The sequence below is a fragment of the Pituophis catenifer genome, unplaced genomic scaffold (assembly GCF_029215685.1).
Source record: "Pituophis catenifer annectens isolate HBS135680 unplaced genomic scaffold, rPitCat1.0.hap2 SCAF_2, whole genome shotgun sequence".
NCBI lineage: Eukaryota > Metazoa > Chordata > Lepidosauria > Squamata > Colubridae > Pituophis > Pituophis catenifer.
In genome coordinates, this window is record NW_027256882.1 from 45,155,432 (window position 1) to 45,168,947 (window position 13,516).

General features: G+C 40.8%; 1 protein-coding gene across 1 annotated transcript; it reads right to left on the reverse strand.

Annotated features, from left to right (window-relative positions):
- Positions 1–201: 201 nt before the first annotated feature.
- On the reverse strand, positions 202–13,147 carry LOC139312211 (monoacylglycerol lipase ABHD6-like). Its single transcript, XM_070936814.1, has 8 exons — positions 13,038–13,147; positions 11,521–11,677; positions 9,686–9,799; positions 8,610–8,742; positions 6,635–6,792; positions 4,139–4,193; positions 2,624–2,724; positions 202–378 (listed from the first exon to the last, which is right to left on the reverse strand). Exons 1-8 carry the CDS (start codon positions 13,145–13,147, stop codon positions 202–204), a joined length of 1,005 nt encoding a protein of 334 aa, XP_070792915.1.
- Between the last annotated feature and the right edge of the window lie 369 nt (positions 13,148–13,516).

The following is a 13,516-nucleotide window of genomic DNA, read 5'->3' on the forward strand; positions in this document are numbered from 1 at the left end:
CCATTAGAAAGTTGGATCAATTCTTGATCAGTCTTTCTGGAATGGTGATGCAAAGCTTTGTTCTCTCTAGGTCCCCACCTCTTTTGCTGCCTACTAAATATCTTGAGCTGTAGCTCCCGTTGTATCAGCCAGAGAAGTCAATATGGGTCTGGTGGTTGGGCAGACCTTGCCTGTCTCCAGCCACCTGGCACTTCCTGAGCCTCAGGCCACTTTCTTCTGCTCGGTTGAATCACAGACCAATTTGTAGAATTCCAAGAGGAGCTTTGCAGACGTCCTGGGCCTCTCGAGGGTTATGAAGTGTCCACATTTTTCCAGCCAATGCACTTGGGATTTAGGAATGGCAGCTGCCAGAACTGCTGCACCTGAAGAATCGAAGACCTACAACAACAAAGAGAAACATTGAATTTCCCCTTTCCCTTGAAAGTCTTTTTAAAGGGCATAGAAAGGATCTCCTGATGTGAAAGGCTATTAACGAATGAAGCAGTTGGACGGCATTGGGCATATTATTGTTTCTTCAAGCACAGAGTCATTAAACTTGAACTTTCCTTCATTAAACCTTTTAGGCAGGTCTGGATTCTCTTGGTTTATGTCTTTCTGTGTAAAATCTTAGTTCTCATCTTTTCTTACAGCAAGGCCTATCTAAACTAGAAAAATTAAGAAGATGATCTTACTGATCAAGTTACCAATCATGCATGTTTAACCAAAGTGAAAGAAACAGCTGATGTTCCTTTTTGATGAAAAATATCATTTCTCCTCCTCCTTCCTCCCCCCTCCTCCTATCTGAACTTTTATTTGTGGGGTCCTTGGTGTCCTCTGAACTTGTTTACTTGCAGACATTTCATTATCAAACTAGGTAATACTGTATAATCAGCAGGGAGTGAGGTTTATTCTCATTTTACATACTCTTGGCTTGTTCTGTCAATGTAAGTGGGAGGGGATTTTTTTTAAAAAATGTTTCTGTTTCTTTTGCCTAGGCAGCTTCTACATATCTCTAACAAGGCCATCCTTCTTACTCTCAACAGTTGGTTACAGGTAGTCCTAGTGGTGGAATTCAAATTTTTTTTACTACCGGTTCTGTAGGCAAGGCTTGGTCGGCATGGTGTAGCTTGGTGGGCAAAATCCTCTGCTGTCCAGTATGGTTGAATCTCTGGCATAGCTTTCATCTTCCTCAGAGCATAAAAAGTCTCACAACCATGTCAAGCAGAGGTGTAGCGGACATTTTGAGTAGTTCGGAGAACCAGCAAATACCACCTCTGGCTGGCCCCAGAGTGGGGTGGGAATGGAGATTTTGCAATATCCTTCCCCTGGAGTGGGGAGGGAATGGGGATTTTGCAGTATCCTTCCTCTGGAGTGGGGTGGAAATGGAGATTTTGCAGTATCCTTTCCCTGTCATGCCTACCAAGCCACATCATGTTCACCAAGCCACGCCCACAGAACTGGTAATAAAAAAAAATTGAATTCCACCACTGATGTCAAGTTAGTGCCTCACTGGGGGATGATGATGATGATTGTGATGAAAAATCTCACTATTTTAACTCTTCACCTTAGCCCAGGAGGAAGAAATAAAACATGTTCTCTCTCTCTCTCTCTCTCTCTCTCTCTCTCTCTCTCTTTCTCTCTCTCTCTCTCTCTCTTGCTAACATGTTAACAATGATTTCCAAAATCGTGAAATCAAATCTTTGTTTTTGTTTTCATTTAATTTGTAAATTCTCTAAAGAAAGATTATAAATAACCTTCCCCTGATCCAGTCAGTGAGGAGAACTAGGTCTGTTTGTGTCTGAATTTTGGGGAAGGGGATAAAGGGACAAAATAAGTATTTTAAGCCTAATAGGCTCCTTTGATACTTAAAAGCCCTGAAGTCTCCCAAATAAATCCTCATCCTGTACTCTTCTGGAGTGTGACCCTTGACAAGCCATGCAAAGCCCTCACACTAATGAAAATGGTTCATTTCTAGCCTAAATGGTTTTTAATTGGGATTTTAAATTTTATGGATTTGGGGTTTTAAATTGGGTAGCCAATGATTTAATTCTTTTAATTATCTTAACTTTTGCATTTGTATGTTTTTTAATTTTGGCTGTTCACCGCCCTGAGTCCCTTCTGGGAGAAGGGCGGTATACAAATTAAATTAATAATAATAATAATAATTTCTGCTACCTAGGAAGGTGTGTGCTTCCAGCCCTTCCTTCAGGTGTGCTATTCAGAAGGTTCTGACCAGTTCTGGAGAACTGGTAGCGGAAATTTTGAGTAGTTCGGAGAACCGGCAAATACCACCTCTGGCTGGCCCCAGAGTGGGGTGGGAATGGAGATTTTGCAATATCCTTCCCCCAGGAGTGGGGAGAGAATGGGGATTTTGCAGTATCTTTCCCCTGCCACACCCACCAAGCCACACCACGCCCACCAAGCCATGCCCACAGAACCTGTAGTAAAAAAAATTGTCCACCACTGCCTTCCTTTATTGGTGGGCATCACGTTCCAATATTAAAAAAAAGGCAGGCACTGAGCCTTTAATCCAGGCCAAGTACAGTTCTCTAGTAATACAATAATTTCCATTGTTGTGAGGGTTTCCTTGCCTCATTGCAACACACAGTGTGCACAAAACCCCAGACAAATATACATCCCTTACCTTGTCGTCCTTTCCCCAAATGATCTGGGTGGGAGCTCTGATTTTCCTCATGTTCTCATGGAGGCTGTACTTCGATTGACCGCTGGTGAGGTCCAGAAAACCTTTCTCAATAAAAGGAAGCAGAATTGGTTTATGTTTTCTCTCCCCCCCCCATTCTTAACGAGCAGTGAAACCTGTCATGGGCTTTGCCTGTTTCTGTTCTTCAGTTTTCTTATAAATAGGGAGATGAGTAAACTTGATTAATGAACCCTTTGCTGGAATGATAACTTGAACCCTTTGCTGCCCAATTTGGCTGATTAAATGCCAGTCCAGCAGCTTTTCCAACATGCATCTCTCTAGCATAGCTGGACAATAACCTCTGGACTCCACACCCAATGGGGATTGAATTGACTGGGAATTATGGGAGTTTTATTTCTAACAACCTTGGAAGGCTTGTAAATTGGGAAAGTGTTCTGCCCCAGCTACGGACCCCATAGAACGCAGCACACACAAAGTCCGTTCAAACCTTAGTTTACTAAATAAACCAGTCTTTTACAACAACGGCTGTTAATTAGTTGCATTTACAGCCGCCAAGAATTCAAAGAATAATAACTGAAAGCTTACTATGGTTGGCACAATGCCCAGAAGCAATTTGCAGGAAGCTGATAAGATAAGCAAGACAAGACACGAAGGTATGTAAAGTAAGTTGTTCCCTGCAAATTGCTTCAGTCGGCGTTCCTTCTTAAATAGGCTAAGGGAGTGGCCAATTAGCCCCAAGCCTTACTCTCGAGGAGACCTCCTCCTGAGGAGCCACTCCTGCCTTTTGGCAGCTCTGCGCGCCCGTGCATCGAGAAGAGGCTCCTCCTCTTCGTCCTCTTCACTTAAAGGAGCTTCTGGAGGTTCTGAAGGCCCTGGCTGAATCCCCGCCTCTGGCACCACATCTTCTCCAGCCTCCTCATTGTCCGACTCGAGTGCCAGCTGCACATGCTGCTGGAGCAGCACCACACCAGCCTCCTCGCTGTCTGAATCAGCTACTAGCTGCACAGGTCGCGTACGGGCCACAACACTAGGGCTGATTTATGACGAATACAAAGGAGATCTGAACTGTGGTACCTCAGTGTGCAGAGTGGTACAGCTACAGTATACTGTATCAAGAGACCACTGATTTCCCCAAGACTATTTAACATTTTAAAAATCAGGAATCAAGTCTCAAATCCAACCTATAAATAAAGAGAACTTTCCTAACGTTGAGAACAATTAACCCGTGGAATGGTTTGCCTTCAGAAGTTGTGGGCGCTCCATCACTGGAGGTTTACATTGTCTGATATGGTATAGGTTATATGCTTGAGCAGGGGGTTGGACCAGATGACCTCAAAGGTCCCTTCTAACTCTGCTATTCTGTTCTGTCAAATATAACATGCAAATGCAATCAGTTTGTGCTGAGTGGGGAGTTGATGCTGGATTGATTGTATTGGTGCTAAATATAGGCTTGTCTTTCTGAAATGTGGTCTGATCCATACTGTGTCTTGTACTTACATTTTACAAAAACAGACTTGTGTGATGTCCGATCTTCAAGATATCCCTTTAGGAGCTAAAAGTGGAGAAATCAAAGGGCAAGTCAGAAGTTATTAATTTTAATTTATTTTATTTATTAAAGTTATATGCTGCCCGCATCTTCCCCCTAGGACAACTCTGGGAGGCTTATAGAATAAGTTATATTGTATTGAATTATGTTTGAATGGGAATTTGCGATTTCTTAAACGTTTTTGAAAAATGTAAGCAGCCAAGCATAAATATACTCATTCTCAACTCTAGGGACACCAACAGGATGAAATAAGAATCACATTTTTCTAAGGCAAGTTTGCCCTTTCATATTTGAATCATGACATCATATGCAAGTACGAAAGATCTCCTGTGTGGAGAATTAGTGCAGGGAAAGCGCCTCAGAGGGAGACCACAGCTGCAATATAAAGATATCTGCAAGAGGGATCTAAAGGCCCTGGGAATGGACATTAACAACTGGGAAACCTTGACCTCCAATCGTTCAGCTTGGAGGCTAAAGACGCAGCATGGCCTTCTCCAATTCGAAGAGACACTTGTTCGGCAGGCTGAGGCAAAGAGGCAGTCCCGGAACCAGCGAAATCTGGGGGCTGGGCAGGGGACAGAATGTATCTGCCCTCAGTGTGGAAGGGATCGCCACTCTTGAATTGGCCTTTTTAGTCACACTAGATGCTGTTTTAGGACCTCTTTCCAGAGCACGATACCATAGTCTTTCGAGACTGAAGGATGCCAATGAATGCAAGTACCTAAAGAATGGTCCTTGAGTCACTATGTTGTACATTTTGTCATTTGCACTACAGCAGGGCAATGTCCAGGAAAGCTGGATATGCACAACCACATTCCTGATTAGCAATTCATTGCATTGATGAGTATAATTCTTTTCACTAAAATCATCTTATCCTTTAACAGTCATTTTGAAAACCTCTTGCAGGGAGACGCTTGATATTAGGCTGGATATTTTGATGAAGATAATTTACAGTGACTGGTTCAAGCCCATTCTTGACAACTTAGTCAACAATGAGTAAAGCAGGATTGAACTTGTAGGTAAAAAAGATGAAGAGGAGAAGAGGAAAGTAGTCTTGGCAAAAAAATGGTTAATTTTTAAAAAGTATCTAAGGGCAGTTTCAGTCATTCACAGCTGAGAAAAATTAAATCTGTAATCCTCAGGTTGCCTGTTTAATTTCTAGCCTTGTCATAGAATCCCAGAGGTACTTTTTCATAGGCAACGGGACTTGGTTTTCCTTGAAAACATTTCATTTCTTCTTGGATGAGAACTGAAACATCTTCAAAAAATGGAATTCAATGGTGAAAAAAGTAAGGTTCTACATTTAGGCAAGAAAAACCAAATGCACAGGTACAGTATATGTGGTAACTCGCTCAATAAAGAACCGGTGGTAAAACCGGTGGGAGGCTCCGCCCACCAACTCTGACATCATCAAAATGCTTCTGTGCATGCGCAGAAGAGTGCATATATGCATGAGGGAAGCAAGCATGTGTGCACGGCCCCATTGCAAACTGGTAGTAAAGGTAAGTAGAATCCACCCCTGGCCAGCAGTGTGCAGCAGTTGCCAAAAAAGCCAACACAGTTCTAGGCTGCATAAACAGAGGGATAGAATCAAGATCACGTGAAGTGTTAATACCACTTTATAATGCCTTGGTAAGGCCACACTTAGAATACTGCATCCAGTTTTGGTCACCACGATGTAAAAAAGATGTCGAGACTCTAGAAAGAGTGCAGAGAAGAGCAACAAAGATGATTAGAGGATTGGAGGCTAAAACACATAAAAAAAGGTTGCTGGAACTGGGTATGTCTAGTCTGATGAAAAGGAGGACTAGGGGTGACATGATAGCAGTGTTCCAATATCTCAGGGGCTGCCACAAAGAAGAGGGAATCTAGCTAGTCTCCAAAGCACCTGAGGGCGGGACAAGAATTAATGAGTGGAAACTAATCAAGGAGAGAAGCAACTTAGAACTAAGGAGAAATTTCCTGACAGAACCATTAATCAGTGGAACAACTTGCCTCCAGAAGTTGTGAATGCTCCAACATTGGAAGTTTTTAAGAAGAGATTGGATAACTATTTGTCTGAAGTGGTATAGCATTGTGGGGAACATTTTATAGCAATGGGACAACCTACTTCTTTTTTTCTTCTGGGTCTTTAGACTATAAATCTGATGACACTAATGTCTTGGTTATTTATTTCATGGTGAGCAGTTCCAGGATACCTTTCTTTAAAAAAAAAAAAGAATGTTTGAATGAATGTAAGGACGGGCAGGTAGATGAACAAATGAACCCATCCACACCTCTCTTTTCCAGTTTCTGTATTTTTGAAATGTTCATGTTCTTTTACCTTCTGGTTTGTGTGCTCTCTCTGACCACTCCATTAAAATAAGAGAATTAGGGAAGGAGAAAGAAGATGTTATCAGAAGAGACTGGGTAACAGCATAACAATCCATGAAAGGTCAGATCTTCACCTGAATCTTTAAAAAAATGGGATGGTATAAGCAGAGCTTTATGAAGTTTTCCATCTGCTCTTCTGTAACTGGGATAATAGCATTCTCCACAGAGCCCTTAGAGAAAATCAGCTCACGTAATTGGGCAAAAAATTCACTGTCAGTTAAATACCTCACACCTGTAAATAAGGGAAAGTGCAAAAATTTAAAAGCTAATATAAGACAAACACAACATTGCTACCCCATTTCAACAGGAATTGCAGGCATAGATTTATTTAAAGAAAGCATATATCATTTTTCCTCATAATTAGATTTCAATTATTATATCCACAGCTGGTACAAGTGGAATAACTGGTGGGTAAAAGATTGGATAGGAGAAATGGTGGTAACACAAGCATAAAGCTTAACAATCATGGCAGGTAGACCTTATATGAAGTGTACTACTACCACCAGTTGCTCATCACTTAAGAGAATAACAGTTGGCAGGGACCTTGGGAGATCTTCACCCCTGCTCAAGCAGGAGATCCTATACTATTCTGGACAAATGGCTCTCCAATCCCTTCCTAAAAATCTCCAGTGTTGGAGCACCCAGAACTTCTGAAGGCAAGCCATTCCATTGATTAATTGTTCTCGCTGTCAGAAAATTTATTTTTAGTTCTAGGTGGGATCTCTCTTTCCATCCATTACTTTTTCTCTTGCCCTCAGTTGCTTTGGAGAAATAGGTTGTCCCCCTTTTCTCTGTGACAACCCTTGTAATATTGGAAGACTGTTATCATGTCACTCTGGTCCTTCCCTTCGCTAAACTAGACATGCCAAGTTCCTGCAAGCACTCATTATATATTTTAACAGCCAGCCCTCTAATCATCTTTGTTGCTACTCTGTGCACTTTTTCTAGAGTCTCAATACCTTTATATCTTTATATTTCAGTGGCCAAAATTGGATGCAGTATTCCCAGTGTGGTCTTACTAACTTACTTCTACTTACCCCCCTGAAATGCATGAGGAAGTATTGCATCTGATGAGAGAAACCATCCCCAAACAATCCATCAGATTCTTATATTATAATCTAACTCAAGGGTCTCCAAACTTGGCAACTTTAAGACTTGTGTACTGCGCCAACTCAGAAAGCTCAAACTGCCCAAGGAGCTGCTGATACAGTTCTACAGAGGAATTATTGAGTCTGTCATCTGCCCCTCTATAACTGTCTGGTTTGGTTCTGCAATCCAACAAGACAGACACAGACTTCAGAGGATAATTAGAACTGCAGAAAAAACAACCTGCCTTCCATTGAGGACCTGTATACTGCACGAGTCAAAAAGAGGGCTGTGAAAATATATACAGATACCTTCACATCCTGGACATAAACTGTTTCAACTCCTACCCTCAAAACGACCCTATAGAGCACTGCACACCAGAACAACTAGACACAAGAATATTTTTTTCCCAAACGCCATCACTCTGCTTAATGAACAATTCCCTCAACATTGTCAAACTATTTACTAAATCTGCACTACTATTAATCTTCCCATCATTCCCATCACACATCTCCTTACACTTATGACTGTATGACTGTAATTTTGTTGCTAGTATCCTTACAATTTACTGTATATTGATATTGTTTCCTGATTGCTTATTTGTACCCTATGACTATCACTTAAGTGTTGTACCTTATGATTCTTGATGAACCTATCTTTTCTTTTATGTATACTGAGAGCATATGCACCAAGACAAACTCCTTGTGTGTCCAATCAAACTTGGCCAATGAAAAAAATTCTATTCTATTCTGTTCTATTCTATTCTATTCTATTCTATTCTATTCTATTCTATTCTATTCTATTCTATTCTATTCTATTTCTATTTCTATTTCTATTTCTATTTCTATTTCTATTTCTATTTCTATTCAATTCCCAGAATCCTGCAGCCAGCATGAGATAGAGTTTGGGCCAAGCATTCTGTCTTTTTCCTTCACACTTCACTTACTTGATGTAAATACTTACCAGCTGGGCAGAGGAGGGCTAAAGAGGAGACGTGGGCTGGATAGAGAGCGGCATAAACCCCAGCAACCATGCCTCCCATGGACATGCCAATCAGGTGGAAAGGCTTGTGGTTCAGGCCAGCACACTGGACAAACTGAAACAAACATCGGGGAAAAAAGAGATTGTGGCTGTGTTTTCATGAGGTGTTTACCGATGCTTACCCATTACTTACTTACTTACTTACTTACTTATTTGATTTATATACCGCCCTACTCCCGAAGGACTCAGGGCGGTGAACAGCCAAACAGTAAAAATACATAGATACAAAATTTAAAAACAAAGTAAAATCAAATTAAACAATTTGGCCCAGACAGATTAAAACACCCCAATCATTTAAAAACCGATTAAAATTTGCATAATTAAAAAGGGAAAAGATTAGGCCAGGCCTGCCTGGCTGAATAAAAAGGTCTTAAGAGCGTGGCGGAAGGTGCGCAGATCTGGGATCCTCCATATCTCCGGGGGGAGCTTGTTCCAGATAGTAGGTGCCCCCACAGAGAAGGCCCTCCCCCTAGGGGCTGCCAGTTGACATTGTATGAGAGGAGCCCCTCTCTATGAGAGCGTAGCAGCCGGTGGGAGGCTATTGGTGGTAGTAGGCGGTCCCGTAGATTCTTTCTGAAACTACAGTAATTCTATTTTTTGGCTTTTCACAATGTTCCAGGTGGCAACGTCTAACCAATAGTGTGCCATTTTGGAAAGCTAAGCAAGGTTTGATACTAGAAATATCTGACTGAATCTGAAATAGGAGCGAAAACATTAAAGCAAAAACTTATAAAAGGAGGCAGTGATAAAACATTGTCTTTTATCTCCAAGAAATCAAATAGACATGTCCATGAAGTCGCCAGAAGTCATGCTTGACTGAAAGGAGATTCTACATTTTTAATACAAAGAATAGATGGCTTTATATATTTTTCATTGCCCAGTAAAATCTCTTCTTGGTTTATATCCAATGTCTCATCCCTCCTCACTTTCCCCATTTGCTGTCACTCACCAGCCTTCAAAAAACAATGTATCACATCACAGTTCAAGAGATACCCTACCTGGTGTATCCTTTTAGCTTGAGCAACTGCTGTGTAACTTTCTCCGAGCAAGCGAGCAGTTCCCCCGTGACCTGGCAGATCAAGGCAGACCAAGTGGAGGTCCTTAGGAAAGACCTATCGGGGGAAATGGTTCTACATGTGAATCCAAGGAATAAAAACCAAAATAGCTGGCTCTGTTCACTGCCAAGACTAGAGAAGAAATGTTGTTCTTGGTCGTGGAATCAGATTCAGTTCTCTTTTGCCTTCCGTTCCCCATCCACCCCACATCATATTTTCCTCTTCTTCCAATGATATCACCAAATGATGCGTTTTGGAAAACTGAGCATGTTCACACCTCACTAATTTATTCTACACGATGGTTATCTCTCTCTTTCTAATCTCTCTTTCTCTAATCTCTATCTATTATCTATCTGTATCTATCTATCTATCTATCTATCTATCTATCTATCTATCTATCTATCTATCTACCTACCTACCTACCTACCTACCTACCTACCTACCAACTTACCTACCTCTATAATCTATCTATCTATCTATCTCTATAATCTATCTATCTATCTATCTATCTATCTATCTATCTATCTATCTATCTATCTATCATCTATCTATCATCTCTCTCTCATCTCTCATCTAGCTATCGCTATATCTATCTATCTATCTATCTATCTATCTATCTATCTATCTACCTACCTACCTACCTACCTACCTACCTCCATAATGTATCTATATATCTCTATAATCTATCTATCTATCTATCTATCTATCTATCTATCTATCTATCTACCTACCTATCTATCTATCTATCTATCTATCTATCTATCTATCTATCTATCTATCATCTCTCTCTCATCCCTCATCTAGCTATCGCTATATCTATCTATCTATCTATATCATCTATACTATCTATCATCTATCTATCCTATCATCTCTCTCTCATCTCTCATCTAGCTATCTCTCTATCTATCTACCTATCTATCTATCTATCTACCTATCTATCTATCTATCTATCTATCTATCTATCTATCTATCTATCATCTATACTATCTATCATCTATCTATCATCTCTCTCTCTCTCTCTCTTTTTTTTTTTACTTCTTAACTGCCCATCTACCTCAGCATTTGTATTTTGGCATTTACTCCCTTGCCAGCTGTTCCACCAGGACAAGTTAGGATACACGGCAGTGCCTAGTGATTTTTTTAAAAAGGGCATTAATTAATAGCCCAAAGACCAGCAAATTTCACAAAAGGGTAATTTCATAAAATTTCAGGAAAAAATGCATGCGACTACATGAAATTTCCACAACTGTCTTTTCAATATTACCTTATTAGGGAAAAATGCACAATGGTGCCCAAATATTTCATAAAATCGCTATATCCAGTTGTGACATCAGCCAATTCCTCTTTGCAGCAGTTTGGCAAGGCATAAGTGATCCTTAACATCAGGAGGGTCAAAACCACTTGTAGCCTATGGACTGGGTTAAATTTCCTATTCTTCTTTCTTTCTTTCTTTCTTTCTTTCTTTCTTTCTTTCTTTCTTTCTTTCTTTCTTTATTTATTTATTTATTTATTTATTTATTTATTTATTTATTTATTTATTTATTAAATTTATATGCTGCCCCTCTCTGGAGACTCAGGGCGGCTTTATCCATAGTGGCAGATAGCTGGTTCTCATCTACCTCCAAGAAGATTAAAAGCCAGAAAAATTGAACAGAACCTTAGGTGTGGACATTAGTGAAGGCCATACTAGCCAGGAACTCTAGAGAAGTTTCCTCTCTGACTTCTAGAATCCAAAATCAGACCAGCATCACCCAAGCTAGAGTAAAAGGAAGACCTACTTCGATGGTATTTAACCACATGTCTTTGTTGAGTGAGAATCCATGAAGCATCAGCACAGATGGTCGGGATCCGGGTTCCCCTCGGGTGAAATAGCTGAATTGGTATCCCTCATTATTGAGGTATTTCACCTTCACACCCATTTTCAGACGCTTAGTCCTGAAAATAGGGAGAAAAGAATGGGAGACTGATGGGGATTTTGTGAAGGAGCCATATTGTGGAATGACTTCCATTTCAAACTTAGTTCACAGTTGATGGAAGAGGCTGTAAAAGGTGCTGTAGGCTTCTAGAGTGGTGTGACATTGTGGACGAGGACTGCGGGGAGTGACAAGACCAACAAGGCAGCCCAACATAAGCAAGAGGAGTGGCCAGTGAGGAAGCTATTAGTGTAAGACAGGGATGTCAAACTCAAGACCTGTGGGCCATAACTGGCCCGTGGGGTGCTTAGATCTGGCCTGTGAGGCCTGCCTGGAAAGAGCAAAGGACCAGCCTGGAGTGCCTTTGCCAGCGAAAATGAAGCTTGGGGTGCTGCATGGGGCCCCCAGAGCTCCATTTTTGCTAGCAGAGGCCTATCAAAACAAACTAAAAACAAAACAAAAGGAGAAATGTTTCCCATCTTGCATTTGAGCATGCAAGAAGGGACAGGAAAGGAGAAAGGGAAAGAGGAAAGACAAAGAAAAAGAAGGGAAGATGGGAAGAAAGCAAGGAAGGAAAAATAAGGAAGGAGGGGAAGGAAGAGGAGAATAAAGAGGGAAGAAAAAACAAGAAAAGGAAGGAAGGGGATTATAATGAGAGGGAGAGTCTCAGGGAAGTCCTGCCTTAGCACTTGGCCACCACAGGTGCCCCTGAGACAAGTCCCGTGTCACGCCCACCATGGTCACGCTCACCCAGCCACGCCCACCCCCGGCCCTCCAAGGTCAAACACAACCTGATGCGGCCCTCAATGAAATCGAGTTTGACACCCCTGATGTAAGAAAATGAGGGAAATTCTTCCATTTAGTCATATTCCGATCTTATGCCAAGATCAGCCTCCAGATTAAGAAGCTTCATGCAGATTTGTTTAAGTCAATAAGTAAATGGGGAATCAGTGTGGAAGGGATTGCCACTCTCAAATTGGGCTTTTTAGTCACACTAGATGCTGTTTTAGGACCTCTTTCCAAAGCATGATACCATAGTCTCTTGAGACTGAAGGATGCCAATGATGAATGATGAAATGGGGAAATCTGGCTATAGGGAGGGAACCTGCAATGAGTAATCCTACATGACGAAACTTTTCTGAAATTTTTGAAGTATTGCTTCTTTTCTCCAGATGTCCAAGGAGTTACAGGACAAGATGCAACTACTTGTCTTAGTTTTATCTCTCCTCAAATATTGACTTAAATGATAGGGCCAAAAACTAGAGTTTATTAGCATTTGACTAAGCACCCCTGATTTTTTTTAAAAAAAAAAAAACACCTTTCTTCTGGTATCTGAATATGTATTTTCTCTTTCTTATATATTTTACAAGAAATACACTTACCAGATCATGATCCTGAATAATAGTGAAGGTAACACACTGAACTTTGAGATGAAAAAAGATAAGAGAGCCATAGCCATGTGCATAATTGTCCTGATCATATGGTGATCCATGCTTGCCAAATTAAGGAACCTTTTCTGCTGCATAAAATCAAAGGGTGAGATAATCTTAATAAACAATACTGTTAAATTATGTGTGGCCTCATAATTTGAATAGAAGTAGTTAGTTGATGGCTTGGGTAAATAACAGATTTCCTCATTATTCTGCTTAATGATGGCATGATGGCCATAATTTGGATTGCTTCACGGTTAATTATGGAAACTCATGAAAGGTTAGCAGATAATCATGATGGTGATATGCTATCTTCAAGTCAGAAGCAGTATGTCCCTTGATACTGACTGCAGAAGAGCGGGAGTAGAAGGGTTCAATTGATAATGGGTTGAGAGAAGAAACAGTGATTATTATGATTTAAAAGGAAAAAG